At 57.3% G+C, this 27,370-nt stretch overlaps 3 protein-coding genes across 3 annotated transcripts; all 3 read right to left on the minus strand.

The window, feature by feature from the left end:
- Positions 1-937: 937 nt before the first annotated feature.
- LOC115911206 (Golgi apparatus membrane protein TVP23 homolog B-like) lies at positions 938-6,064 on the minus strand. The gene is made up of 7 exons (XM_030962017.1): positions 6,003-6,064; positions 4,627-4,709; positions 4,316-4,460; positions 3,809-3,898; positions 3,122-3,253; positions 2,911-3,039; positions 938-2,230 (listed from the first exon to the last, which is right to left on the minus strand). Exons 1-7 carry the CDS (start codon positions 6,003-6,005, stop codon positions 2,198-2,200), a joined length of 615 nt encoding a protein of 204 aa, XP_030817877.1. The 5' UTR covers positions 6,006-6,064; the 3' UTR covers positions 938-2,197.
- A 1,708-nt stretch (positions 6,065-7,772) lies between these two features.
- Positions 7,773-15,723, minus strand: LOC115911185 (F-box/WD repeat-containing protein 10-like). Its single transcript, XM_030961973.1, has 11 exons — positions 15,630-15,723; positions 15,411-15,538; positions 14,405-14,533; positions 13,840-13,952; positions 13,256-13,453; positions 12,816-12,937; positions 12,005-12,153; positions 11,532-11,674; positions 10,574-10,732; positions 9,503-9,711; positions 7,773-8,611 (listed from the first exon to the last, which is right to left on the minus strand). The coding sequence occupies exons 1-11, from the start codon at positions 15,721-15,723 to the stop codon at positions 7,773-7,775; spliced, it is 2,283 nt and encodes a 760-aa protein (XP_030817833.1).
- A 2,788-nt stretch (positions 15,724-18,511) lies between these two features.
- LOC115911186 (cytochrome P450 2C5-like) lies at positions 18,512-23,176 on the minus strand. The gene is given in 11 exon segments (XM_030961974.1): positions 18,512-18,705; positions 18,925-19,066; positions 19,744-19,931; positions 20,333-20,474; positions 20,561-20,679; positions 20,682-20,737; positions 20,864-20,880; positions 20,882-21,024; positions 21,643-21,792; positions 22,123-22,285; positions 22,997-23,176. Coding segments are annotated over 11 exon segments (1,494 nt in total).
- Between the last annotated feature and the right edge of the window lie 4,194 nt (positions 23,177-27,370).

A 27,370-nucleotide genomic window follows, 5' to 3' on the forward strand; every position in this document is an offset into this window, starting at 1 on the left:
CCTCCAACTCAGCCCCACCCAGGTCCGAGGTGGGGCCAGCATTAATTACCCAGCTGATGCTGAAGAAGCTGGCTCTGTGTGGAGTCCTGGGGCTTGTGGAAAAAAGCACATTCAGAGAATTTCTCTGCTCTGAGGCAACTCCCACTTCCTGCTCCGCAGGAAACCCCAGCACACAGCGAGTGAGAATCAAACCAGACTCACACCCAGCTGCAGCAGAGATAAGAAATTTGGTTCTGATCCATGACAGGAATGCAATAAACTGCCAGTTTCTCAGAAGCCAAAAGCCTGAATGTTTGCCAAGAGCTAAAAATAGCCCAAAGAAGGCTCTATTTAAAGGCACCTACTAAGAAATGCCTCTGTCCTTGGTTAAATAAACTGCAACTTCCAGAAAAGCCCTGTTTTCCAGGAGTCTGGGGGGAGCTTTGGCAGCAGGTGAATAAACATTGCGCCCAAAGCTTTTAACACATTTTAGAAGCAGCAGCTCGTGGTTGGAGCTGTGCCAGCAGCACCCAGGGGCTGCCTGGGCTGGAGCAGGAAGGATTCCCACTCCTCCCTGCAGGACCCACTGAGGGGTCTCCACTTGGGGGTTGGACTGAATTTGGCCTCCTCACATTGATGCCCTAAAAGTGCCTGATCCCTTGGATGGAAATGGGCACTGAAGTTCCTCTGGTGCATGTGGGACTGAGCAAAGGGCACCTCTGAGCGCCCTCCAAAGGAGAGGAGCCCTGGGGAGACAGCGACTTCAGCTCTGTGTGCTGACAGCTCCAGCAGCTGGGGCAGAGCTTGCCCAGGGAAAACTGCAGAGCCCTGGCTGACAGAACTGTGCCAGAGCTGCAGGAACAGTTTAAATGGACATTAAACCCCTGCTAAAGGTGCCTGACAAGGACACAGGGAGGAAATGAAGCTGAGCAATGAACCACAGAAGGGATGTCTGGGCTGGTTAAACAAAGCAGCATTTTAATTTCAAGATTTTATAAATACGTATTTACAAAAGGAAGGTATCAATCAGAGCTAACAAACGTACAGCTGCCAGTACTGCAGAGCACAGGGAGAGGAACCGGGGTAATGCAACCCCACAATGCACAGCACACAGGAGTCAGAAAGAAACCATCATGTGAATTCTTCAGTCACAATCCTGACCCAGAACGTTCAGCACCTGCTGCTGTGGAAGCACAAGCTCAGGGCAGAGCCCAGAGAAGGAGCTGAGCTGCTCCCTGTGCAGGGGTGAGCTCACACACAGCAGTGCCACCCCTGTGAGCACTGGCACCCAGCTGGGCTCTCCCCAGCTCAGGGACAGCACGGAGGGCTCTGCAGGAGGGTGACACCCTGCCAGTGCCACCCCTGTGCCAGGAACTCCCATCCCCACACCCTGCTGGTCTGAGGAGCAGCCCCATGGCCCCAGGGTCCCCTCCAGGGCAGGCCATGGCCCCAGGGTCCCCTCCAGGACTGGCCATGGCCCCAGGGTCCCCTCCAGGACAGGCCATGGCCCCAGGGTCCCCTGCAGGACACCACACAGCCTCAGGGTGACAGGCCAGGCACACAAGGCTGCTCTCACAGCCCTGCAGGGATCCCACAGATCCAGGGCTTTAGGATGTTCTCCAGGTCTGTGAAGGCTTCAGAAACCAGGGCCAGCTCACAGGTCACCTTCTGCAGCTGCCATGGGACCTCAGGGATCTTCCAGCAGCTCCATTTCCTTCAGATGCCCCTCACTGCAGCCACTCAGTGCCATTCCAGTCACACAGTCAGGGATGCAGGGCCAAAAAGTCACTCTTTATAGTGCAGCAACAACCTCCAAGAGCCAAACCTGAAAGCCCACAGCTGAAAGCAGCCAGGCACCAAGTGCTGAAGGAGCAGGAGAGTTCCCAAGGCTTGGCTTGTACATGGCTTTTCTGAAGACTCTCCAGCAATTTTTTTTAACTCATCCAGTAGTTCTAAACCTCTATGAAACCCACTCAGGCTATCTTTTAATTTAAAGTTTAAGCAAATTAATTCTTGTTAATCAAACTAAAGAGAAGACTTAAACACAAACTGCTAGTGGAAAATGGAATATAAGTTGCCAGGAGTGTTAACCTCAAGTCTTGCAAAATTTATTTACTTCTTTTGATTCACACCTTGTGTGCAGCTCCCAAATTGGTCAGAGCAACTTCTGTGTTGGTCACTGCTGGGAATGCAGCCTGGCTGGAGGCTCCCACCACACTCAGGATGCTGCTTGGTCCTCTGTAGCCATGGTCTGCAGGAGGCAAGATCAAAGAGGGCAGGAGAACTCTGTGAGCCACTGCTGGGATTTTGGGGCAAACACATTCATTTCTGCCAGAGCCTGAGACTGGCCTGGGCACCTGGGTAACCCCTGCCAGGGTACAGGAATTCAGGAGAAACCAAGAAGGGGAAGGGCCCAGCACAGAGTGCCAAGACAGGTCACCAGTGTTTGAGCTTCCGAACACACTGATGGCAGCAATTACAGCAAATATCTGTGAACCTGTGGCAGCCAAAATACCTCTGCCAGGGTCATCAATACGGCCAGAAAAGGCAGCAGTGGGGTGGAACTGGGGTGGCTGCTCCTGCTGGAACATTTGCTCCCTTTCCTGCAAGGAGCAAACCCAGAGCTGGGGGAGAACAGGAGTGCTGGAAGAGCTGGGTGGGGGTGGGAGAGAGCACAGAGGGCAGTGGCAGCCCTGTCAGCCTGGTGTAACTCCCAGCACAGCAGTCACATTCCAGTAATTCCCATGGCATGGACCCATGGCACCAGCCAGTTCCACAGCACTGGGTGACAGCAATTAGCAGTGCTCTGAGCCTTAATTAACGGGGCTCAGGCTCTCCAGCAGCAGTGCGGGCAGGGTCCCACTGCACAGCTCACAACACCAACGAGCCCCTTTGCTTTCCCCAGGGATCCCAGACCCCTGGAGGCCTCACCTGCCGCAGGAACTGCTTCCCCAGGTAGTTGGTTGCTATGCTGGTCAGGTTCTTCCTGCTGCCAACTTTACACCTGATGTAGCCGTAGAGGTTGGCTCCCTGCAGCACCACCCCCATCACCACCACTGCCTGGGACAGGGAAAAGCATCAGCAGCTGGCAGCCCCTGGCTCAGACAGGGCAGAGCCAGAGTGCAGCTCAGGGGGCACTCACCAACCACTTCACTTTGAAAGAGAAGAGAGCACTGAAGGCAAAGATCACCCAGATCATGGGGCAGGTGATCAGGCCTAGCCAGAAAATTCGGGACTCTGCTTCAGATGAGGTTTTACCCCCTTGTGCTGACCCCTGAAACAGAAAGGAAATGGCAGTGACCAGGCTGCTCCATCCTACAGATCCCACATCCTTAAAACCAGGGCAGCAACCCCATATTCCCTGGGATTTCCCTCCACACAACAGCACTGGGTGCTTCCAGGACTGATTTCCACATCACACAAAGACATCTCTGCAACAGGAAGTGTTTCCCCTTAAGGGAATCTTTTCCATTTTCTTTCAGATGCAGGCAGCAGCATCAAAACCTCTTGAAATGCCTGGGGCTAGAAGGGTAATTTCAGAAAAATGACATTTCCTGCATGGTTCAGTTACAAAGCTTAGAAACAGCCAAAGGAGTCATTTCCTACCTCCAAAACCCACAGACTTACATTACTTATATTAAGCCAGCTCAATCCATCATGAGAACTTTTTAATAACTCAACAATCAGAAAGCTCATCCCCCCCAAAGCAGCCTGCACAGATCTGTGGCTGCCAGCAGATGTTCCCTGTGCAATTCCCCCTCTCCAGCAGCACCACCAACCACCAGGGGGTTCGTAAAGCAGACAGGAGTACAAGAACCAAATCACCAACCTTCCTGGCCTCAAACACCCAGTGACTTCTGCCATCATCATCCACCTGGTTCCACCAGCGAAGGCCGACCATGAGCCGCCCTGTGACGTTCTGGAAGAGAGCAGAACCCGTGAGCCCTGGCTCCTCTGCCAAAGAACCCTCCTGCCACAGCTCAGGGCCAGGCTGCTGCTTTCCACAGTGCCTGTGTGCCTCACACTGGGACAATGAGAGCCACAACAAGCCATTCCTCAGAGATCCAGCGGATCTGTGCTGCTTCTGAGCTGCTAACAAAGCCTGTGCTGCCTCCAAAGGGAGTCTAACAAAGGCTCTCCACTGCACTTTCCAAAGGAATCAAGTGCACAGAGATGTCAGAGTTTATTTCACAACACTCTGCAATCCACCCCAGCACTTGAGGGTGGTGATTTTGTGGGAGAGGCACAAATAAATGACTTTTCTGAGACATGAGCATCACTGGCAGTTATTTTTACACGGCAAGGCAAAGACAACAAAAAGCACAAGGGAACTCACCTTTACAGCCCAGAAGTCACAGGACAGGAGGAGGATGATGGTCACCATGCAGGCAATGAAGCTGCTGGTTAGGAGCTCACAGAGCAGGTAAACAACGATGGCACTGACTCGGAAGAACAAGTGGAAAAATGATGCCACTGGGTGCCTGGAATGAAGGACAGGACAGTCACAGCTCCTGCAGACAAGTGACATTGCCAGGGTAAGGGTCAGCATTGTAACACAAACCCAGTGTCCTGGAAATATGGGAAATAACTGCCTGGGAGCTGACACAAGGCAGAGACATTCCAGAAACTCCCCCTGTCACCACCAACCTTATTTTTGACTTTTTGGATCTCCTGGATACATCATCGTCTGCATCAAAGAGAGACACATCTTCAATGTCATCACTGCTGTCCTGAGGGGGGGAGCAGAGGCAAAGGGTTACAGGAGAAAAATGAAACAGTTTTCAATGTCAGCCTGAGACAGTGTTCATCACCCAGAAAACCAGAGGCACCTCAGGACCACAGTCCATTTGGGAAGAACGTGAAGATTTAGCCACACACAAGCCTACAGTGTGATCTCAGAAATGCTCATCAGGGCCCAGATTGGTGAGCTGCAGCTGGGCTGAGCCCCTGAGCTGATCACAAACCCTGCTGCTCCCAGGTGTGCAAGGAGCACCTGGCCCTGGGACACCTGGCCCTGGCACACCTGGCCCTGGCACACCTGGCCCGGTAACACCAGCTGTGGGTGCCTGTCACAGACATATTTTATGAAAAATCCTTTCATTAGGATCTTTTCTCCTGAGAAGCTGGGAAGTTTCAGCTTCTCCATGTTTTGCTGCTTTGGAATGTGATTTGCAGAGCTGTTTACCCAGCACGTGAAATTGTTTTTACTTGATGACCAATGACAGCCACCTGTGTCGACTTTATTATCACTTTTTTTCTTTCCTTGCTAGCCTTCTGATGAAATCCTTTCTTCTGTTCTTTTAGTATGGTTTCAATATATCATTTTCTTTTAATATAATATATATCATAAAATAATAAATCAGCCTTCTGAAACATGGAGTCAAGATTCTCATCTCTTCCCTAGTCCGGGGACTCCTGTGAACACCACGTGTGCCAGCAGCTCTGTCCGTGTCACACAGCGCCGGGCACGGGCCGTGTCACACACCGTCCGTGTCACACACCGTCCGTGTCACACAGTGCTGGGCACGGTCCGTGTCACACACCGGCCGTGTCACACACCGGCCGTGTCACACACCGGCCGGGTCACACAGCGCCAGGCACGGTCCGTGTCACACACCGGCCGTGTCACACACCGGCCGTGTCACACACCGGCCGTGTCACACAGCGCCGGGCACGGTCCGTGTCACACACCGGCCGGGTCACACAGCGCCGGGCACGGCCGTGGAGCCCCGCGGGGCTCTTGGTACGGACGGGCGGGCCTGTCAGGGCACGAAGCGCCTCCGAGCCCCGCAGCTCGCCCGGGACCTGTGGGAAGGGGGTCCCGCTCCGGGATCCTGTGATCCCTGCCCAGGCCCCTGCTCCGGCCCCGGTTCCGGTCCCGAGGTCCCGGAGCCGTGTCCCATGCCCAAGCCCCCGATCCCGATCCCAGCCCGAATGCTGCTCCCGGTGCTGTGTCCCGTGTCCCATGTCCCATGTCCCGTGTCCCGTGTCCCACGCCCGAGCCCCCGGTCCCGGTCCCGTACCATGGTCGGAGCCGCCACTTCCGCCCCGCCGCGCGCGTCACGGCCGCGGACCAATCACGGCGCGTCTCGTGACCCCGCACGGCCGCTCCGCCCCCTGCGCGTGCGCGCTAGCGGGGGCCGGGCGCGAGACGTGGCTGGGGCGGGTACCGCCAACGGCCCTGAGGGGAGCGGGGGGACCCGGGGGGACCCTGAGGGACCCTGAGGGGCCGGCACCGGCTGAGGGGAGCGGGGGGATCCGGAGGGACCGGCACCGGCTGAGGGGAGCGGGGGATCCTGAGGGACCCTGAGGGACCGGCACCGGCTGAGGGGGGATCCGGGGGTGCTAGCGCCTGAGCGCCCGCAGCTGCAGGGAGGTGCTGATTTACGGACTCCAAGTTGAACAGAACCCTGTGATCCTCCTCACTTCGTCATGGCCAAAAAGGAACCAGCCCCTCCGTGGTGTTTTTCCGCCGGGCTTTAGTGAGGGACGCGTTTCCCGCGGGCTGTGGCGCGGTTCCTTGGCCGCAGCCGGGTGGGTTTATCCCCGTTCCTTGCGGGGAGCTGCCATCGTGTGGCGGAGCTGCCATCATCCGTCGCTCCGTCCTGCCCGGCACGGCCGCCCCGCGGCTCGGTCCCCGCGCCGCGCCAGCTGCCGCCTCCCCGCGGTCACTTTTCACTGGCTTCATCCCAGCGTTTGCGAGTCCAAGATGGCATTGAATTAAACAAACCAACGCTAATCACAGCCCCACTGTGGGGAGAGATTCAGAGACTCTATTTTCAAACTAGAACAGCTGCTGAAAGCCCCTTGGCATGACCATGGGCAGAACTGGCATCTTTCAAACCTCAGATTTTTGGTACGCCAGCCCAGACACTCAAAGCTAGATAAATAGCTTTTTTCAAATACTAGAAAGGCTTTTGTCATCCTGTTAAGTTCTCAGCATTAGTGGAAACCACAAAATGACAGAGTAGTTGGGGTTGGAAGAAACCTTAAAGACCATCCAGTTCCATCCCCATGGACAGAAAACCTTCCACAGTCAAGTACATGTAGGCATTTATCCACAGAAATGGGGAAATTGAACCCCTTACCCTATTCTGCATTTCATAGAAATGAATAGAAATGAAGTCTAAGCTGCTTTCCACAGGTGCTGGGGCTGGGGCAGTTCCTCCCCAGGGCAGCACTGGAGCTTCCCTGCTGGATCTCCCCAGGGTTCCCTCAGCTCTGTCCAGCCTGGCTGGGTGCCTCTGGATGGCAGCACCTCTCTGGGGTCAGTGACACCTCAGGGCACCCTGCCCATGGTCCGGGGTATTAATTAATGGTGATGTTAAACAAAATCAGACCCAGCATCAACCCCCAGTGACCAGCCTCCTGGCAGACTTTGTGCCACTGATCCATTGGATTTCAGTCCACACATCTTCAGCTTCTGCACCCTAATCAATCCACAGAAGCTCTGATAGGAAGTTTTTATTATTATTCTCACAGGGTTGAGCTGTGTTGGTGTCAGACAGTGCCATGTTGGTAATGACAGCAGGTTTAGGGAGTTACATCCAGAAGAGGGCTCAGTCCATTCACTGCCTTGACAAATAGCTGAATATACCAACAGTATGTCTTAGGAAAACTTACAGTGGGGCAGTGTTTTACACTTAAAACCACAGGGAGTATACTTAAATATACTAAACATATTTAAATTACATAAATGAATATATCTGTATTTTATACTTAAAGCCACATGGCAGACTCAGCTGGATACCAGAACGCCAGGTCGTAGCTGTTGGCTGGACTTGGGGATCACCTCAGATAAATGTGTTATGCCCAAGTTCTGGAGCAGGTGTTTTCCTCTCCCCAGTAAAGGAATCCACAGGTAGGCCTTTAATTTTCCTCAGCCAGGCTTTCCTTCTGGCTCTGTCTTTGTCTTCCGTGGGCTTTGCCTGCTGTGCCTGATGCTGAGCTGCCCCAGCTGCCTCATTCAGCTCCTGCTCTGCTGTCAGGAGCCTGAACCCGCTGTCCCTGAGGGAAGTGTAGGCACAGGAGGGCTTTATTCTCCTGGGAGCTCCATTCCTCATGTCTGCAGCTGAGCCAGGCATTGGTTGGATCAGCTCTGAAGAAGCTGTGCAGAGATGGATGAGCTGATGCCCATCTTTGGGACCAGGAGTGTCTTTCCCAGGGCCACGGGGTGTTTTCCTTTCTCCCAGCGAGCCGCAGAACTTGGGACGTACAACACAGGGAGCAGGGATGGAGGATTTCACAGCGGTGCTGTGCAAAGAGTTCTCCAGCCTGAGCCGCAGCATTTTGGTTTCAAAGGGAGTTGAGATTTTTGCCATGGCCAGCAAGTGGCTGTGCAGCCTGGCACGCCGGAGCTGGGCTGCCCGCTCCTCCTGGTGCTGCAGGGCCGTTCTGGGCACCGGCAGCTCGCTGGGGCGCTGCTGCTGGGCTGCCCTGGCCCTCGCAGAGAGCAGGCTGGGGCTGCGGCTGCCTGCGCCGGCCTTGCAGGAGCTCTGCAGCGTGCCGATTGTCAGGAGGAACTTGTCAGGGGACATGGGAGACCTTGGGTCTCTCTGGGGCAGCTCACACTCCAAAGTGGCCTCTGCCTCCTCAGGTGCAGGGGAAGCAGAGCCATGTTCAGCTTCATCACCTGTAGTCAAAACAGAGCAACACATTTGGGGCTGAGAGGCTTTCCCACACACTGCAGAGCACAGAGTCAAACTGAGCTGGGAAGGACCCAACAGGATCACCCAGTGCAGCCGCTGGCCCTGCCCAGACCCCCAACAACCCCACCCTGTCCATCCCTGGCAGCACTGTCCAAAGGCTCCTGGAGCTCTGGCAGCCTCGGGGCTGTGCCCATTCCCTGGGGAGCCTGGGCAGTGCCAGCACCCTCTGGGGGAGAACTTTTCCCTGAGCTCCAGCCTGACCCTCCCTGGCCCAGCTCCAGCCATTCCCTGGGTCCTGTCTTTTACCAAGCAGAGCATCAGTTGGCATCTGCTGGCCTGGACAGCAGGAACCTCTTCCCAGCCCATCACTTCATCTGCAATACTCAAGTTTGTGGCTGGAGGGTTTGTCATCACACTGCATTGAATAGCTCTGACTAAAAACAAAATAACATCACTATGTTACAATTGAAAAGGTGCCTGTTTCTGGGCAGTTGCCTTTCCCAGGGATGGCAGATCCTGCATGTAGGTGTTCTCTCACTTTCTCGGGTGTTTGCAATGAATAATTCAAGCCCTGAATCAGCAGTGTGTTTCCAGGCCCACCAGCTGTGCGAATATGAATACTACTACTGATTTCTGTCTTACTCAGTTGGAAAATGACAGTGCCTATCTTGAGAAATGTGTTGAAGTTACACCAAACCCTTGTAAAGAGGGAGAAAGTTTTCACAGAAGCCTAGAAAATGACAGAACCATTGAAATGGAACAGCACATCTGCTCTTGACAACAGCAGTCTGAATATTGGCTGGGCTGGAGGCAGTGGCTGCTTGGTTTGTAACTCAGTTTAGAAAAGCCAGAAAAGAAGAGGCTCAGTGTGATACCTTTGGGTCTTCCACGGCTCTTTGGTCCCTGGCGAGATTTTGGGGACTTGTCTGGAGCTCGCTGCTGCTCTGCACTGGTGCCCTGGCGCTTCCCCTTCTGGGACCTCCTGTCCTGCTTCGGCACCTCCCTGTCAGCAGGGAGGGAATAGTCCCACACCACCTCCTCGAACTGGAGCAGCAGCAGCCTGCTGGGGGAGTTGGTCACCACCCTGCAGGAGGGAGAGGGAGAGCCGTAAAAGCACAGGAATCACAGACAGAGCAGGTCCTGCCTGAGGGGCAGCACAAACCGCAGGGCCTCCAACAGATCCGAGATCATCATCTCTCCTGGAAGGAGCAGCAGCAATTGACCCCATCAATCAGACACCGCACATTTTAACTTGTGCTCTGTGTGAGTCTCTGGTGCTCTTTTCATTCAGCTCCATGGCAAAATCAATTTGAAAATAATTAGGATGAAAATTTCCAGCAGTGGACAGAGCTAGATCAGAGTAGTGCTAAAGGGTGGAAGTACCTAACTTCCATATTCCATAAATACCATATTGTCAGGGTCATCTAAGTGTGGATTGAAGGGCTGTGCTGGTCTGGTTGGGATGGCATTAATTTCTTCATAGCTCCCCATTTATTGCTGTGTTTTAGAGCGTGGCCAACCCAGCCCTCAAACCACAGCAATGTTTTACCCATTGCTTCCACAGAAGCTGGGAGCCACCTTTAGTTAGAGGTGCAAAAGTGAATGAACCTGGAAGGATTTCTCGTTATTGGCCTTTACAAAGAGGCTGTAGGTCAGGGAACAGGCAGGGACTGTCAGGTATTGCCTTGATTTTCTAACCTCCTAAGAATTTCTGAATTCAGCTTTACAGTTGGGTCTGTATCTTCATCTGTAGAGAAATTGTACATTGCTGAAGAGACTAAGGAAATCTTTTCAGCCCTGTGAACTAAACCAGGTTATTGAAGCAGTTAATAAATAGTGGAGCCCTTTAAAAGTTATTTGTGAGAAGGAAAAACACACCGTTCCTTAAATTTCAGTGTAATCTACCAAATTTGGGCCAGAGCCTGCTGGCAGCTGCTGTCACCCACCTGTTTCCTGCGACACAGAGAGCAGACACGGGGTCCCCGCTGCCGCTGGGCTCCAGCACTCTGAGGCAGGTGCCAGTCAGGAAGTTGAATATCCGAATGCATCCGTCAGCACAGCCGCTGATGACTCTGAGGTACAGGAACTCCAGGGACAGCACTTCCCTGAAAACACACCAGGCCCGTTGGCACTTCCATGGTGCTTGCACAGGGAGAAATGGTCAGCGAGCTCCTTCAGCCTGCAGGAGAAGCAGAGCTCTGGCCACAGCAACAGCCTGCACTGAGGAGCTGGTCAGGACATTGCAAAGGTCTGACAGAGCCCTCTCGGATCACTCCATGTCCAAACCAACAGCCCCGTGCATCCTGCCACTGGAAGGTGTCCCTGCCCGTGGCAGGGGGTTGGAATGAGGTGATCTTTAAGGTCCCTTCCAACCCAAACCATCCTGGGATTCTGTGATTCCATGCTCCCCATAGCAACCATATGGTCGTGGCCATCTGCTGCATTTGAAATTTCAGTTTTATGTCCAGGAAAATCAATGAAAACCATACGATTCTCCAGTTTTCACAGTTCTAGGTACAATTTAAGTCTGAGAGGATGGCGTAACACGCAGTTGGTCAGCATGAAACTGGGCCACCTCTATTCCTGCCCAGGTGATGTGACACCCCATGGCACACAGCGGGGGATCCTTGCAATATTGGACTGTGCTCTGTCTGCCTTTAGTCATGCCTGCTTGTGATAAAGGGTTGTGGGTTTGCATTTCAGGTTGTTCCAGGTCTTAACTGAAAATGCTGCTTGTGACCCCAGGGTGCCTGACAGAGCCTTTGAGATAAAGACTGGTGCAAGTGGGGATATTTCAAATCCTCAGACTGGTAGTTAAGGCATTTTCTGGTCCTGTAAGGGGCACTTTTTCTGTACAGTTTCAGTCTACTGTTGAATGCAACTTGAAACACATCTGATTCTTACTTGGGATGGAAGAAAGCTATCAGGCATCTCCTAAATTTTCCCAGCATGCTCCATCCCAGGGCATATCCATCACTGCTCCCTGTGATGAGGTGCCACTGGTCAAAGGACAAGCACAGAACTGGGCCTCGGTGCCTCTCTAATGTCTGCAAAGTGAAAGAGGAAGATGCAACACAATCAGTAATCTGGGTGTAAATCTGTCTGAGGTGTCCCAGGACCCCAGCCTGACATGGTTTTATAGTGTTATTGTACCAGTGCCCCCCATGGATAACTGTGATTGTTTTATAGTCACTGAAATGTTCTGGGCTGCGCGCTGCTGCTGAGCTCCTGGCATGGAATAACATCCCTTTTCCATCTTTATTAGATGGGATTATTTTCTTTTTTAGAAAGTCCTTGGCAAATGCAAAAAATTGTGATGAACTAGCAGAGAATGGTGACCATTTAGCACAGAAATATCCACCCCAGAGGAAAGTCACCTTGATCAGAGCCCCTGTCTCAGCACTCCAGACCTTCACCAGCCCTCGGTGACCCCCACTGACCACGTGGGCTCCGTCCATCCTCACTGCCCCCACAGGGCTGCTGTGCATCAGAGTCCTGAGGCATTTCCCACTCTCCAGGCTCCACACTGCTAGGGCAACAAGGAAGAGAATTGAAAATGCATCTGCCCCAGTGATGAGTTTTGGGAGTACAACATGCATTAGAAAATACTATTGGATTACAGTCACACCTTGTACCTGCAGCTCTGTGAGGAGCTGAGTGTTGGCTTAAAAAGCATAATTGCATGGCAAACAATTTAAATGTGAAGTCCAGAAAAAGCACATCTTTTTCACCTTTATTCTATAAGGAAACATCTGGCAAATCTGAAAGTTGATACCACTTGCCCAAGAGTTGGGATGGCATTACAGCCACAAAGCCATTAATTCTGAATAAAAGCAGAAATAATGAGAATTTAGTCCCTGACACAATCAGAGACTATGTGTGCACATGTCCCCAGGTGTGTCTCACAGCCTTCCCCCTGTGTGCCACTCCCCCAGCCCCCTGCCCATGGTTCTGCAGTGATTCCCTCTGGCTGGGGGCTCCCAGTGCTCCTGTCCCTCACCTTTCCCCATGCCATCCCAGCTCCCAGTGCTCCTGTCCCTCACCTTTCCCCATGCCATCCCAGCTCCCAGTTCTCTCACCTTTCCCCATGCCATCCCAGCTCCCAGTGCTCTCACCTTTCCCCATGCCATCCCAGCTCCCAGTGCTCTCACCTTTCCCCATGCCATCCCCAGCTCCCAGTGCTCTCACCTTTCACCATGCCATCCCCAGCTCCTGACACCAGGTGCTCCTGGTGGGAATGCAGGCAGGTGATGGTTGCATAGTGACCCGTGAAGGTTCTCACACAGGCCCCACTGTGAATATTCCAGCACCTGCAGAGAGGAGAACTTCAGGTTGCTTCCATGTAATTCCATTATTATTTCCTATTTAATGTGCCCAACTCTATTCCCCACACCAGGTTAGAATCAGGAGCTGTTCCACTGAGGTGTCAGAGCAGTTGCAGTGGTCAGGTCAGGCTCAGCATTAACGTTTTACCCTGTCCCTCCCTCTCCCCTCACTGTGGCAGGCTGGGTGTCCTGGCACAGCCCCAGCTCACCTGATGCTGAGCTCCAGGCTGGGTGTCCTGGCACAGCCCCAGCTCACCTGATGCTGAGCTCCAGGCTGAGTGTCCTGGCACAGCCCCAGCTCACCTGATGCTGAGCTCCAGGCTGGTGCTGCTGAGCAGGATCCCTCTGTCCTCGCGGAGGCACAGGGCTCTGGCAGACCCAGTGTGGCCGTGCAGCAGCAGCTCCTCCTTCCCTCCCGGCACACGGAGCAGCCTCAGCCTCCTGCTGCCAGCAGCCACCCAGTCCCCACCGCTGTAATGGGCTCTCCTTGTCCTGTCACACCTGCCAGGGACAGTGCCTGGCTGAGCTTTAGCCAGCTGCAGGCCAGGCTCAGCACTGCCCTGCCTTCAGCTGGGTATGGCAGGCAGAGCTCTGCCGGTGAATCCTTTGCAGGGCACCACCACAGCCCCTAAATCTGCACATCCCCCTTGGTTCAGGGTGGGCAGAGGGGCGAGGGCTCCTCCCAGCCCCATATCCCTTGGGATACATCATGGAACACCAACCCTTATTCCTTTAAAAACAGCTTATCTTGGCACCTTTATTTAAAAAATTGAGATTTCTTAATACTGACGCTGAGGGACCCTTCTCCAGCCATCCAGGAGGATCACAGGCAATGGAACAGCTTTCCTAGAGCTGCTCTTGGTCCCACAGCTGGGCACTCTACTCACTGCTCCATGAGGACACAGGTCTTGTAGGGGCCACAGAAGACATTCCTCTCTTCCAACTCAATCTTGTCAGTTTTCAGTTCCCGATAGGCTTCGGGCAGACCCAAATCCTCTGTCTGGTAGCAAGAGAAATAAGGAAAAGTAACTCAGAGAGGCAGGAATGCAGCATTATTCCATAGTATTGAACCTATCAGCTCTAGGGATGAGCCCAGAGTAAGGAAAACCAGAGTGCAGCAAGACCCTGCCTAGTCCAGGGTTTTTCCCAGGCCGTGTTCTGTGGCATAAATGGAAGCCCTGAGAGCTGCACCCTTTATTCTGAGGGAAGAAGGCCCCTGGCCCCAGGATTGTGCCATGACTGGGGACACACGGGGATGGGGCACAAGTCTGGGAATGCCTCCCGAACTCCCTCCATGTGGGAAGGTGCTGAGCAAGCCCTGGTCCCTATGAACTGCTCAGGCAATCCAAAGGCAAGAATGGGAAAGAACGAACCAGTTCCAAATCCACTGTTCTGTCTCCCACGAGCTGTCCTCTCTCCTCCCCAAACACTGACATGCAGCATCCAACAAACCTTGGATTTACGCCTCTTCTTCTGCTCCTTGTCCTTCACTTCAGTGACCTCACCCTCATCGTTTAACTGGGGAATTTGCACATCGACTCTTTTAGCATAGTTTGGCATGGTTTTTCTAGGACACAACTCCTGGAATAAACCAACAGAGGCAGGAGTTACTGCAGAGCCCACGCTGGCAGGGCGTGCTGCTGCTCTCCTCGGGATGCTGGGGCTCCCTGCAAGGCTGAACTGCACACTCTCATTGAGACCTGGCTTACGTTTAGCACTCTATCTACCTCAGGTTTAACTTCTGGTGAAAAATATTTGCTTTTTATTATTTCTTCCAAACTCTAGTCTTAAGCTTTTAATAGGCAGCAAAATTTTGAGCTCATCTCATCTTTGGCAGGCACTCGGTTGATTCAGAATCCAAACCCACTGAGATGGGAGGCTCTCAGAACACCTCGGTCAACACTCAAGATTCATTTTTAGCCTGTGGAACCTTCCTTGAAGCCTTTTGTGAAGGCCAGCACAGAGCTGAGTCCAGACTGCCTCTTGGGGGAGGCTCCTTCACACCTCGCTGTGCGGCAGGTCCTGCTGGCCAGGCCAGGCCTGTCCCAGGAGTTCTGCATTGCTGCGCTCCAGCCATGGCCCCCAGCTCCTCACAGACCCCTTGCATTTCCCTTGCCCTGTGTGGAGCAAGTGGAGCTCATTCCTGAGCTGCCTTGGCAGCTGTCGTAGCTCTGCCCAACCTCCCCAACCTCTGGAAATTTTCATTGTGACCAAAGTCTGCTTTCCTGAAGAATGTTTGGATGCATTTTTAGAGTCTCAGGCTCTGTAAAGGAGACTAAAAGCTGTTCTTGTGACAGTGTGAAATGTCACCTGGCTTTGCTCTGCAGCTGGAGGTGGAAGGACCATGGCAGAGCTGGGGGGCAGCCTCTGGTATAGCAATTTCCATTTAACAGCTTGGGCAGCAGCAAACCCCCTGGTTTTAAAGTGCAAAATAATGGCAGGAGCCCAGGTGTCCCACCTGCATCTGCAGGAGGTTCTTCTGGACTGTGCTCTGACACTCCTTGTCCTCCCGGACCCTCCTGACCAGGAGCTCCCAGTGACCATTCACAGCAGAGCAGGCATCCAGGGATTTCTGATCCAAAAGCCCTGGGAAGTTAAAGGGACAGCTTGGCTGATCCCCTCTGGAAACCATTCCTTCCCCTTAGGGGAAAGCCCTGGAAAATCAGAGCAGCTTTACCCAGGATGGCCATGGACAGCTGGAATGGCAGGGCACGAGTGAAGTCCTTGGGCTGGCTGCCATCAGAGCCTGACGGGAGAGACGCAGGGGCCATGGTGACATCTGCGCCAGCTGGGACAAAGGTGAGCTGTCCCCTGCATCGGGACCTTCCTGGCAGGGTACTCAGTGCTTTGGGGCCAAAGGCACGTTCTGGTGCTCAGCCACCTGGAAAACAGAATTTACATTCCTGAAGTGCTCGAGTTTTGGTGCCATGGACAGCACCGCTGCCAGCAGTGCCCTGGAAGGGCTGGGTGGTTTCTAACTCATCCCTTTGGCTCTGTGCAAGTCACAGCAAAGCGCTGGGAGCACTCCTGCTCTGCAGGGCACCTGGCAGCAGCGGCGGCTGAGGGACAGGCTGACTTCTCTTCCCCCTCTCCCCTGCCCTGGGTGGTGGCGAGGGCTCCTTCCTTATGGAAACAGCAGGGAATCAGCACGGGAGGTGACAGCCCCAGGATGGGCACGGGAGGTGACAGCCCCGGGATGGGCACGGGAGGTGACAGACCCGGGGGATGGGCACGGGTCAGCACGGGAGGTGACAGCCCCAGGCTCCAAGGGGCACAGCAGGGCCACTCGTGCCAAGGACATGGCACCGGTTTGCTGAGAGCAGGGGAAAACCTCTGCCTTCAGCCGCTCCATTTCCAGCAGCACGAGTACGGCTGGAGCTGTGACATTAGAAGGAAAGGAAGGGATTCCTCACCCTCCTCACCCTCACCTGCCCGGGGCTCCCCGCCACCGGCACCGGCACCGCCACGGCAGTTACCGTAACCTCCAACCGCCGCCTGATGCTGCCGGGAGCCCGCGGGCACAGCCCCGCAGCAGGCGGCGCCGGGCACGGGCGGGGATGGGAGATGTCGAGGGATGGTGGGGTGCCAGGGGATGGCATGGTGCCAGGGGATGTCAGGCTGATGGGGATGTCAGGGTGCCAGGGGATGTCAGCGTGCCAGGGGATGTCGGGGTGCTGGGGATGTCGGGGTGCTGGGGGATGCCGGGGTGAAGGCAGGTGCCAGGGCATATTGGGGTGCCAGGGGATATTGGGGGATGTCGGGGTGCCAGGGTATGTTGGGGATGTCGGGGTGCCAGGGGATGCCTGCAGCCCCCCCGGGATGGGCACCCGCAGTCAGGGCAGGGCATCATGCCAGCCCCTGGGCTGGGCAGTGGCACAGATGGCATGGAACACCGCGGGAAGCGGAGCACGGGTGGCCTTTGGACACCTGTTTGGTTCCAAACCCGTGTTTGGTTTTACACACAGGAGCCCAGAGGTCACCCAGTTCACAGGCACAGTGCTGAGCCAGGGCTTCAGGCAGAGGTTGGGCAAAGGCTTCGGTCACACACATTTTTGGCGGGTGGCTGTGCCTGCCTGAGCTTCCCCAGATTGAGAAAAAGCTGATTTAGGCATCTAAAGGTCACAAATGCACTCAGAGTCAGAGTGAAGGCTGGTTTGTGCATCATTTGGGACAAGGCACCCCAGGACTAACCGGGTCCTGATGTCACCTCCCTCCAGCAGGGCACAGCCACCTCCCCCGGGGCAGGGTCCCTGCTGTCCCCCTCTGAGTCCCTGCTGTCTCCTTCTCCGTGCTTGCAGGAGCACCCCAGCAAGGCAAACCCCACCAAAACCAGCTCTGAGACCCCTGGAGAACGCCAGTTTTCCCCATACCCTGAAGTCCCAGGCTTTGCAGGGTCCCCAAGCCCCCGTGCTGACCCAGCACCTCTGCAGCACCCTCACCCCTGGGGAAGGGGGAACAGGAGGGCTGGGAGCACAGCCCACCCTGCCAGCTCCCCTCGGACCCCCAGGGTGACTCCAGCAGCTGCACACGGAGCTGGGCTGGCTCCTGAGGGCAATCCCTGGAGTTCAATATTGATGTGAAGGAATCAGAGAAGCACAGCCCAGCAATGAGATAGCAACTGTGTGTTTTGGGAAGGTGAGAGAATTGGAATTGTTCAGCCTGGAGAAGAAACTCCAGGGAGACTTCAGAGCCCTCTCCAGTACCGGAAGGGGCTCCAAGAGAGCTGAGAGGGACTTGGGACAAGGAACTGAAGTGACAGGTCAAAGGGAGTGACTTTGAACTGCTGCAGGGCAGGGTTAGATGGGACACTGGGCACAAATTCCTCTGTGAGGGTGCCCAGAGCAGCTGGGGCTGCCCCTGGATCCCTGGCAGTGCCCAAGGCCAGGTTGGACACCGGGGCTGGGAGCAGCCTGGGACAGTGGGAGGTGTCCCTGCCATGGCAGGGGTGGCACTGGATTGATGCCTGGGTGATTTCCTGGCTCGAGCTGTTCTGGGAAAGGTGAAGGCACCCCAGGAAGAGACGTGGAGCTGAAATCCTGTGTCTGGGAGGCTTGCACTGGGAAGAAATGGATGAAAGAGGCACCACAAGTGTTCCTATAAACACCAGCATCCTGTTGTGATGGTTATTTTTATCGCTCTGAATCCTTCACCAAACTGAGGGAGCCTCTGCCCAGCCAGGAGCCCCAGGCAGCCCTGCCATGAGGAGCTCCAATAGCAGGGATGGGATGGGATGGGATGGGATGGGATGGGATGGGATGGGATGGGATGGGGATGGGATGGGATGGGATGGGATGGGATGGGGATGGGATGGGATGGGATGGGATGGGGATGGGGGAGGAGAAGCACTGCCACCTTCCTCGTGTTCCTGGCATGGGTTGGGAAGGGCTGGGAGCAGGCTGCCCATGGAGCTGCTGGCACAGGTGCCCGACAGTTCTCAGAGGAGAAGCTCCAAGCCCAAAGTGCCCCTGTTGTGGTGGCTGTACCCTCGTGGCCACAGGGCTCGCTCCAGGGCAGGGGTGGAGGCACCTGGAGAGCCTTTCCTTGTCCTGCTCTCCCAGCTTAGGAGAACACCGGGCGTGGGAGAGCGAAGAACTTGCCCGGGATCGCCCTCCTCTCGATCTCGAGCCACAGGGAGAACAAATCCAGCTCCCTGTGCTCCGTGGCCAGCTGGAAGGTGAAGCTCTGCAGCAGCGTGGTGAGGAACAGGAAGAGCTCGATGCGGGCCAGCGCCTCCCCCGGGCACATCCGCTTCCCTGGGCGTGAGAGAGGGGTGACCCGGGGGAACGAGGGGACAGCAGGGAGGGCAGGCAGCCCGGGGGAACAAGGGGACAGCAGGGAGGGCAGGCAGCCTGGAGGAATGAGGGGACAGCAGGGTGGGCAGGCAGCCCATGGGCACGGTGGCACTGTGGTGCCCCTGGTTGCCCGTGCTGGCACTCCTGGGCATGGAGCTGGCAGGGTGGGGCAGTGCTGACCTGCTGAGAATGCCATGAAGGCCTCGCGCTTCCTGAACTCGCCCTTCTCATCCAGGAAGTGTGTGGGGTCCACTTTTTTGGGGTTCTCCCACTGGGTTGGATCCGAATGCACAGAGGAAAGGACCGGAATAACAGGAGTGCCCTGTGGGAGAGGGATGGGGCAGGGATGGGAGGAGGGACATCAGTGCCACGCCTGGGCTCTGCTGGGGTGGATTAGTCGGGGGGAGCACCTGGGGGCAGAGGGGAGGCTGGGTGTGCACCCCAATACCGAGCAGGTTCCCATGGGCAGGCAGCCTGGATTGGTGCCTCTGTGCCACTGGGACAAATGGAGTGGTGCTCAGTGTCCCCATGGTCTGCCAGCCTCTGTGCAGCTCATGGGACACAAATTGCCGAGTTTTTGCTGTGGATTTCTGTTAAAGCCCCTCTCACTGCCCCAAACCCGAAGGCAGGAGATGTTCCCTCAGGGTGAGTTTTGCACACAGGGCTCATGGTCAGACAGGAGGGGTGGCTGTCCCCACATCTGCCGAGGGCTAGGGGGGTCTGGCCTGGCCCCACCCCAGGTTGGGCTCCTGCTCCGGCCCCACAGCCCTGCACGGCTCCACGGGGGAAGAGCTGTTTTCCAGGATGGGCAAGGAAGGGCCCCGGGCTGTGGCAGGACAGGGAGACACTCACGTGCCTCTACTCCCCTCTGGAAGGTCATTGCTACCGAGGATTGGGAAACACCCGGGGCCTTCAGATGTGAGCAAACAGTCCAAGGACAAAGGCAAATGGCCCTGAAGCCCCGCTGTCACCTCTCAGGCTGCAGGGCTACCCCAGTACCTTGGGGATGGTGTAGCCCCTGAACTGGACGTCCTGTGTCGTCATGCGCGGGAAGTTCTCGATGCGGGTCTTGTGGAAGCGCTGCAGCTCGTGGATCACAGCGTTGGTGTAGGGCATCCTCAGCTTGTCCTCCATGCTGGGGGCACGGCCAGTGCCCACCACGGCGTCGATCTCCTCCTGGACCTTGGCTGGAGATGGCAGCGGGGCTGGGTGCCTGCTCTGCAACCTCCTCAGGGTTTCTTACTGGCCCCCATGGGCACTTATCCTAAACCCAGGGCTGGGCTAGAGCGGGAGCAGCCTGCCCTAATCCCTTGTAAAGCAGAACAGTCTCTGCCCTCATCCCTGCCTGCACCAGGCAAGCTCAGAGCATCTCCCACAGCCAGTCTGGGCCATCTGCACGGGCAGGGATGGAGCGCAGGGAGGAGCACCCGGATCCCCTGGCCTGTGGGAGTCTGTGTCCAGCAGCTCCCCCCCTCGGGTGACCCCACAGGATGATTTGGGTCTGCCCCCAAACAGGACCCTCCAGGGCTGGGACCCTCTGCCCCATGAGCACCCCGGGCACAGGAGCAGCTGTGCTTTGCTGCTGTACCTTGGATGTGGGGGTGCTTTGCCAGCATCAGCAGGAAGAACACCAGGGTGTTGCTTGTTGTCACCGTCCCGGCCCCGAAGAGGTTGAACACTGACATGATCAGGTCTTCGTGGCTGTACATGGTCTCTGGGCTGCCCTTCTCCTGCAAAAGGTGTGGTGGGCAGGGGTTCAGGGTGGTCTGGGTGATCCTGCAGGCTGCAGCCAGGCCGAAGGACAGCCCCCCTCTACCTTCTCTGCTCTGATCAGGAAACAGTCGATGTAGTCCCGGGGGCAGCTGGAGTCCAGAGTCAGCTGGTGGAACTGCACCTTCTCCTGGATGTGGTCCTTCAGCTTCTGGCAGTCGGCCAGGACCTTCTTGTGCGGCCCTGGGAGCCGGTCCATGATGCTGGGGAAGGTGTTGTACACCTGTGGCACAGGGAGGGGGCTCAGGTTCCCCACCCATCCCTCACAGCCACGCTGTCCCCCAAGGCAGGGAGCATCCTCAGCCCCTGGGGCAGCAGGCAGAGGCTGCTGAGCACAGCAGGCTCCCACCTTGGCCACGGGGGACAGGAAGAAGCTGACGTAGTTCCCCACGGCGTTGAGCAGCTCCAGGAACGCTGCGTCGCTGTAGCTGTAGCGGCTCCCAAACACCACGGAGCAGATCACGTTGGACACGGCGTGTCTGAACACGGTCATCGGCTCAAAGGCGTTGCCTGCAGCCACCAGGGGTGAGAAAAGCACCAGAAGTCACCAGTTATTTATCTGCTTCAAGGCAGAAAACACCCCTTCCCCCACTCTGAGCCCCTGGTTTTGGACCCTGGCTGATCCGCGGGGCCTGGCAGCCACAGCAAAGAGCCCTGCTGAGCTGGGGGCTCCTCCATCAGCCTCCCTGCCCCAAACCCCTGCCACAGCTTGGGCTAAGGGCAGCACGGGCACCTGCAGGAAGCCCCAGGAGATGCGTTGGCAGGAGCTGGGCATTGCTGGACAGGAGGAAATCACCCTGATATGCCTGAGTCACTGGGGCAGTGTCCTAGCTGGGCGTTCCCAGGCCCACACAGTTCTGCTCCCTATTCCTGTTCTTCCAACAGGGAATGCTCCTTGGTTGTAGCCATCCCTGCACCAGTTCAGAGCAGGATCTCCCTCCTGACCCTTCAGCCGTGCCTGTAGCACGTCCCTGCAGCTCCTGCATGGGGTGGGGCTGGATCTCAGCCCTTCCCTGCAGGGATCACTCACACCGGGCCCTGCAAACAGCTTGGGGCCCCACACGTCCCATGGGGCTCTTGTGCGTCCTCTGCCTGCCACAGGGCCAGCGGGGACAGGAGCCACGTCACCTCTGAGCTTTGCCAGCAGCTCCACCAGGTGCTGAGCCTCCTGCTGCACCTTCTGGGACATGGAGCTCTTCCCCATGCCAAAGTCCCGCAGGGTGCTGAGTGTGAACCTCCGCAGCTCCCGCCACTTCTTCTCGTTGTCAGAGACAAATCCTGGGGGGACACAGAGGAGATCAGCCCCTGCCCACCCTGCTGCTCCCCAGGAGTGGGAATCCTGCTCTGAGGAGCAGCAGAGCAGTAAGCCAGGGGACGATGAGGGTGTGCACAGTGTCCATGAAAGAGTGAGGATTTCTGCAGCAGCTCAGAACAAAGCTGGAACCACCTAACTAGAATTAACACTGTTCTTGTCCTTGTCATAGGACTTGAAGGGTCTTGCAGAGCAGGAAATGGGTGTTTGAGCTCTTGGGTGCTGAGCCCTTCCCTAGACTAGGGGTGTGGCCATCTGCTCACCCAGATGGATCCAGGAGAGGTCCAGGCACTCACCGTAGTTTTTGGAGAGCTGCATCAGGAGGGGGATGGTGGGTCTGCCCCCAAACTCTTCGGAGTGTCCCACCAGGGCGTCCTTCACCACCTCGTACCCGCAGAGCACCACCACCGGCTTCAGCCCCAGCCACACAGTGAAGATGGGGCCGTAGGTGCTGCTGAGCTGGGGATGGGCAGCTCTGTGAGCCAGGGTCCCACGCCAGTTCACTGACTTCATTTCAAAGTGGGACTCGAGCCCATGGCGCTGGTGAATGCCCAGCAGGGAGGGGAAACGTCTCTCTCAAAGCTGTGACCTAATCCCACTCCCAGCCCTGTCCCTGTCCTGTCCCAGCCCTGTCCCTGTCCTGTCCCAACCCTGTCCCTGTCCCTGTCCCTGTCCCTGTCCCTGTCCCTGTTCCAGCCCTGTCCCTGTCCCTGCCCCTGTCCCTGTCCCTGTCCTGTCCCTGTCCCTGTCCCAGCCCTGTCCCTGTTCCAGCCCTGTCCCTGTCCCTGTCCCTGTCCCTGTCCCAGCCCTGTCCCTGTCCCAGCCCTGTCCCTGTCCCTGTGGGTTTTATCCCAGTGCCCCTTTGGGGGTTCAAAGCATCATCTCCAGGAGCAGCTCTGGACAGCCCCAGCACTGGAACCCTTGAAGGGCATTGTCACCACATGGGTGCCTTACAGGAGAAAGGCTTCAATAGCAGGGCTGATTCTGCCCCCAGCAGAAGGGATTTAGGCAGTTCTGGTAGAGTGAGAGATGAGAGAGGGAAGAAGAGAAAAGAAAGGTAGGAAGAGTCGCCCATGGGAGTCCCCTTTTATTTTGGCACAGGACTTTCCCACTGTCTGCCCTGCCGATGGGTCCAGCACGGCCACTTGTCCCTTGTCCCTTGTCCCTTACCTTCTCATAGTGCCTGTACAGGGGCAGCACATCCTTCTGCCACAGGTTGCCCAGGATGGGCCACGGAGCTGGGCCAGGAGGCAGCCGGCTGCTCCTGGGGTCACCTCTCCAGACCAGGAGCCACAGGACGGACAGGAGGAGGAGGAGGAGGAGCAGAGTGACGAGCAGCCCGGCGTCCATCCTCACCGTGCTGCCGAGCTGGGAAAAAAACGAAGGAATTCCGGGGAGGAAGGTGCCCAGAGAGCAGAGCAGAGGGCTGTGTGTGCCCTCCCTGCCCGGTGCTGCACGGCCCGTGCCGAGCTCCGGGCTGCCCGGGGACCCGAGGCGCTGCCTTGTCCCTGCCACGCCTGTCCCCGCCGGGCTGGGACACGGGCTCGGAGCCGTCCTGGGCACCGGGAGCTCTGTGACACTGTGGGAGCCCTGGGCAGGCAGCGGCTGTCCCTGCCCGTGCTGCTGAGTCACCTTCGCTTGGTGCTCCCCTGTAGTAGCAGGCAGCAGAGAAGATGTCACTGTCACTGTCCTGGCCGAGCCTTTCATGTCCCCCCAATCGCTGCCCCGTGGGTCACTGCCCTGCTCACCGGGGCAATGACCCAGGAGAGGCTGTTCTGGCAAACAGAGAGGCAGAGGGGGACACTGTGCCTGGACAGTGGGGTTACAATGTTCCACCAAACTCCTTCCCGGTGGAAAATGGATCAGAAAATAGAAAAAACATTTGTTTCTGATATCTTTTGGGGCTCCTCTTGGGCTTTGGAGGAACATCAGCCCAAGGTGGTGTGGTTGTTGGAGGTGTGGGTTAACTCCTCCCTCTGCATTGCTCCTCCAATGTGCCTCTTGCTCTGAGCACCTGCACATCTGGCTGCACATGAGCACATCTGGCATTGGCACAGGTACAGTCACCCCACCGCTGGGCTGAGCGGGCTGGGCACAGGCCAGCTCTCAGGAGAGGATGGCGTTCCTCTTGGGAGAGAACAGGGAGGAGGTTCGGGTCCATGGAAGGGGCCCCTCAGCAGAGGGAATTCCGTGGTGCTGGCAGAGAGGAGCCTGACCTGGGGCACTCCCCTGGAGCAGCCGGGCTCAGCGGTGACACTGACACCAAGGCAAGGGATGTTGTTCTAATGCCACTTTCCCCCGGGCATCCGAAACCCTCCGAGGTGCTCTGCTCCCCCAGGGCTCACCCCTGTGGGGTGGAGGATGTGTGAACACCCCTGCAGCACGTTCCAGGCTGTCCCCTCTGCCAGCCCAGGCTGAGGCAGCCCTGGCAGCTGCTCTCCATGAGGCCCAGACCCCTTAATGCCTGAGCTGGGAGTATTTTTGGTTGCTCTCAATAATGCAGCAGCACTGGCTGAGCAGAGCCTGGCTGTAATTACAGGGCCAGTGTCGTTTGTCATCAGTGTCGCCCTGCTGGCTGCCAGGGAGCTGCAGGGCAGCGCGATGCCAGCGCCCCTGTCACAGCCCTGGGGCTGTCATCGCGCTGTGTCCCAGCTCTGGTGACAGCCCTGGGCACGGAGCGGGGCTCTGGGCTCTGGTCCCTGCGGGCCCAGCCCTGCACCCTCTGGGGGCTCAGCCCAGCAGCGCTGTCCCTTCCTTCCTCCATCTCCACATCCAGCTAAACCAGCACATTTCTCCTGGTTCATGAAACATCTCAAAGGTCTCTGGGAGCCAGCCCGGGCAGGGAGTGATCCATCCCCAGCACCACGCCCGGGGTGACAAATGAAGGGATAATTAAACTTTCCAATAGCATTTCAATTTCTGATCCCTGCCTGCTTCCCCTGCTGCCCATCCGAGGGGTGACGGGTGTGAGGAGGGAAGGGTGGCTCTGGGAGGTTTGCGGCTGCCCATAGAGCCTGCAGTAATTAATTGCTTAATTAGCCAGCATTCACTCATTTATCCCTGCTGTAATTCCCTGGAGAGCGAGGCTGGCTGCAGCAGGGGGCTTGTGCTGGGTCTGGATTGTGGGTGCAATTCCAGGAAAGGAGCCTGCAGCTCTCCCTGAGCCCTCACTCCCCGCAGGACCCGGGCCCTGCTCCCACTTCTCCATAAACATGGCTCTATTCCTAAACTGTGTTGGGAGAGGGCAAATCTTGCCCTGTGCTCATGGAAATGAGCCGAGCCTTGCCCCTGCTCCCGTGTCCCTGGTGGTGAGATGGATCCCAGCCGATGTCAGGGAGCTGCTGGGAAAATCGCCCGAGGATGTGGAATGCAGGGGATTCCTTAGAGCAGCTGCACTGCCCTGAAACCTTCCCGTCCTGCTGCTCACCTTCCTGCAATAATTACAGAGAGGAGAAGAAATCCCCCCTTCTCCTCTGCTGCCTGGCCAACACCCCCGGTCCTTACCGAGGACACGGGGCTCCTCTGCTCCCCGTTTGTGTATTTATCACATCCGTAAACCTCATTAAAATGCGTTCATTCAATGAGGGGAAATCAGCACTCCCTGCAGGGGGTGATGCTCGCACCCTCCGAGCGCTCCGGGAGAGAGGCAGCCCCGGGGGAGCCGGGCTGGGCACCGGGCACGGCCCCGCGCCCCTGCCGGTGGCACCGGGAGCTGCTCCAGGGCCGGGAAGTGCCAGAACCTTCCTCGTTTCTGTGCACGGTGCCAGCTCTGGGGGCTGGGCCGGGAGCGGGCAGGGTGGGGCTCGGTGTGCTCTGTGCGACCCCACAAACCACCCGCAGGACCTTGGGGGGGCTCGGTGTGCTCTGTGCGACCCCACAAACCACCCGCAGGACTTTGGGGGGGGCTCGGTGTGCTCTGTGCGACCCCACAAACCACCCGCAGGACTGGGGGGGACGAGAGGCTCTGCTGGCTCTGCCGCTGCTCTCGCGGGCCAGGTCTGCCCTCCCGGAGGATGGAGCCCCCGGGGGCAGGCAGGGAGCCCTGGGGACAGGGCGGGAGCGAGCACAGCCCCGGGCCGAGCCCGGCAGCTCCGGTGCAATCTGTCACCGGTGCCGCGGGCACGGCCGGGCCAGGTGGCAGATGGCAGGGGGAGCGGGGCTGCTCCTCCCGGCGGCACAGCCCGAGCCAGGCACAGCCCGAGCCAGGCACAGCGGGCAGCTCCAGCCAGGAGAGGGGGGCACAGGGATGCTGCAGGCACGGGCAGAGAGCCCTGCTGCCGGGGAATTCACTCCTACCCGGTGCAGGGTAACTCACAGTGCACAGGGACTGAAACACCGAGTGCACAGCCTGGTGCCTCCTGGGCTGGGCTGGGATGGGATGGGATGAGATCCTGCAGAGGTTGAAGGCTCGTGGTCCAGCACAGCTCAGCCGGGACAGAGCAGGGGTTTGGTGGTGGTCTCTTGTCCCCACCAGCCCAGGGATAAGGGGTGGGAGCAGCTCCCTGGCTGCACCCCCTGCTCCCCTCCTCCCTTTCCCCGTTTTCCTGCGGCAGGGATTGCGCAGACACCGCTTCCATCCCACCCTTCATTATCTCTGTCTCCTGGAGCAGCAAACAGGGAAATGTGATTAAAGCCTCTCTCAGGGAGCTTATCAGCCTGTGGGAAGGCCGTGAGCTCCCTGGTGCCGGGAGAGCACCCCTGGGCTGCCGGGGTGTCAGCAGCACGGCCGGCCCGAGGCTCCTGCTGCCTGCACCCCACGGTGCCAGCAGGGCCCGAGGAGAGGCCGGGGGGCTGTGACAGCAGCTGGTGGCGTGATCGGGCAGCAGGAGGGGCAGGAGGGACAGTGCGGGCAGGAGGAGCCTGCTCTGCCCCCGCGGCTGGGGCCGGCGCTGCTCCCGCCGGCGCCGCTCTGTCACCCGCTTTGCGCTGAAATTCGCTGCCCTGACGTTAATTGGCTTTGACCCATCTGGGCCGCCGCGATCACATCTTGGAGTTCAGCGGCCCCGAGATGCTGGGACGGACGGGAGGGGACAGTCCTGTCACCGTGTGAGGGACGAGGGCTGGAGCCAGAGGCTCTCGGACTGACCTCATTGGCAGCGCGGCGCTACTGAGGGCGAGAGGATCCGCCCTGACGGGGATTTGGAGCTGCCTCTGGGCCAGGGGGAGCTGGGCAGCGCTGCTGTGTCCTCCAGGGATTTGCTCGGTGTTATCTGTGTCACCCTTCCTGTCCCCGTGGAAGGAGCCCCTTGCTGGCAGCGTGCTGGGAACCACGGCTCCGAGCCGGGCTGCTCCCCGTCCCTCTTCAAAGCTGCCAGAACTCCCTTCCCAGCCCCGGACACCACATTAAATATCTGCCTTTTCCATCCCGCAGGAATGGTGCAATTTAGCATGGAAAACCGGGGAGAGGAAGTGCTGAGCCTGCAGCAGCTGATGCTAGGGGAGATGCCAGGGGAGATGCCAGGAGCTGCCTGGCTCTAAAACATTCCCAGATCCTGAGAGAGGCGTGTGGGGCAGCAGCATCCCAGGGAGGAAAGAGCCCACACT

This window comes from Camarhynchus parvulus, chromosome 18 (assembly GCF_901933205.1).
Source record: "Camarhynchus parvulus chromosome 18, STF_HiC, whole genome shotgun sequence".
In the NCBI taxonomy this organism is placed as follows: Eukaryota; Metazoa; Chordata; class Aves; order Passeriformes; family Thraupidae; genus Camarhynchus; species Camarhynchus parvulus.

Coding starts and splice junctions, on each gene's coding strand:
- LOC115911206 (XM_030962017.1), bottom strand. Junction 3,040..3,121: donor CTTTCAAAGTGAAGTGGTTG/GTGAGTGCCCCC, acceptor TCCCTGTCCCAG/GCAGTGGTGGTGATGGGGGT. Junction 2,231..2,910: donor GGAAGCAGTTCCTGCGGCAG/GTGAGGCCTCCA, acceptor TGCCTCCTGCAG/ACCATGGCTACAGAGGACCA.
- LOC115911185 (XM_030961973.1), bottom strand. CDS start 15,723: ATGGCCCCTGCGTCTCTCCCGTCAGGCTCTGATGGCAGCCAGCCCAAG. Junction 15,539..15,629: donor GCTGTCCATGGCCATCCTGG/GTAAAGCTGCTC, acceptor TTAACTTCCCAG/GGCTTTTGGATCAGAAATCC. Junction 11,675..12,004: donor AGACAGGGGCTCTGATCAAG/GTGACTTTCCTC, acceptor TTCACTTTGCAG/ACATTAGAGAGGCACCGAGG.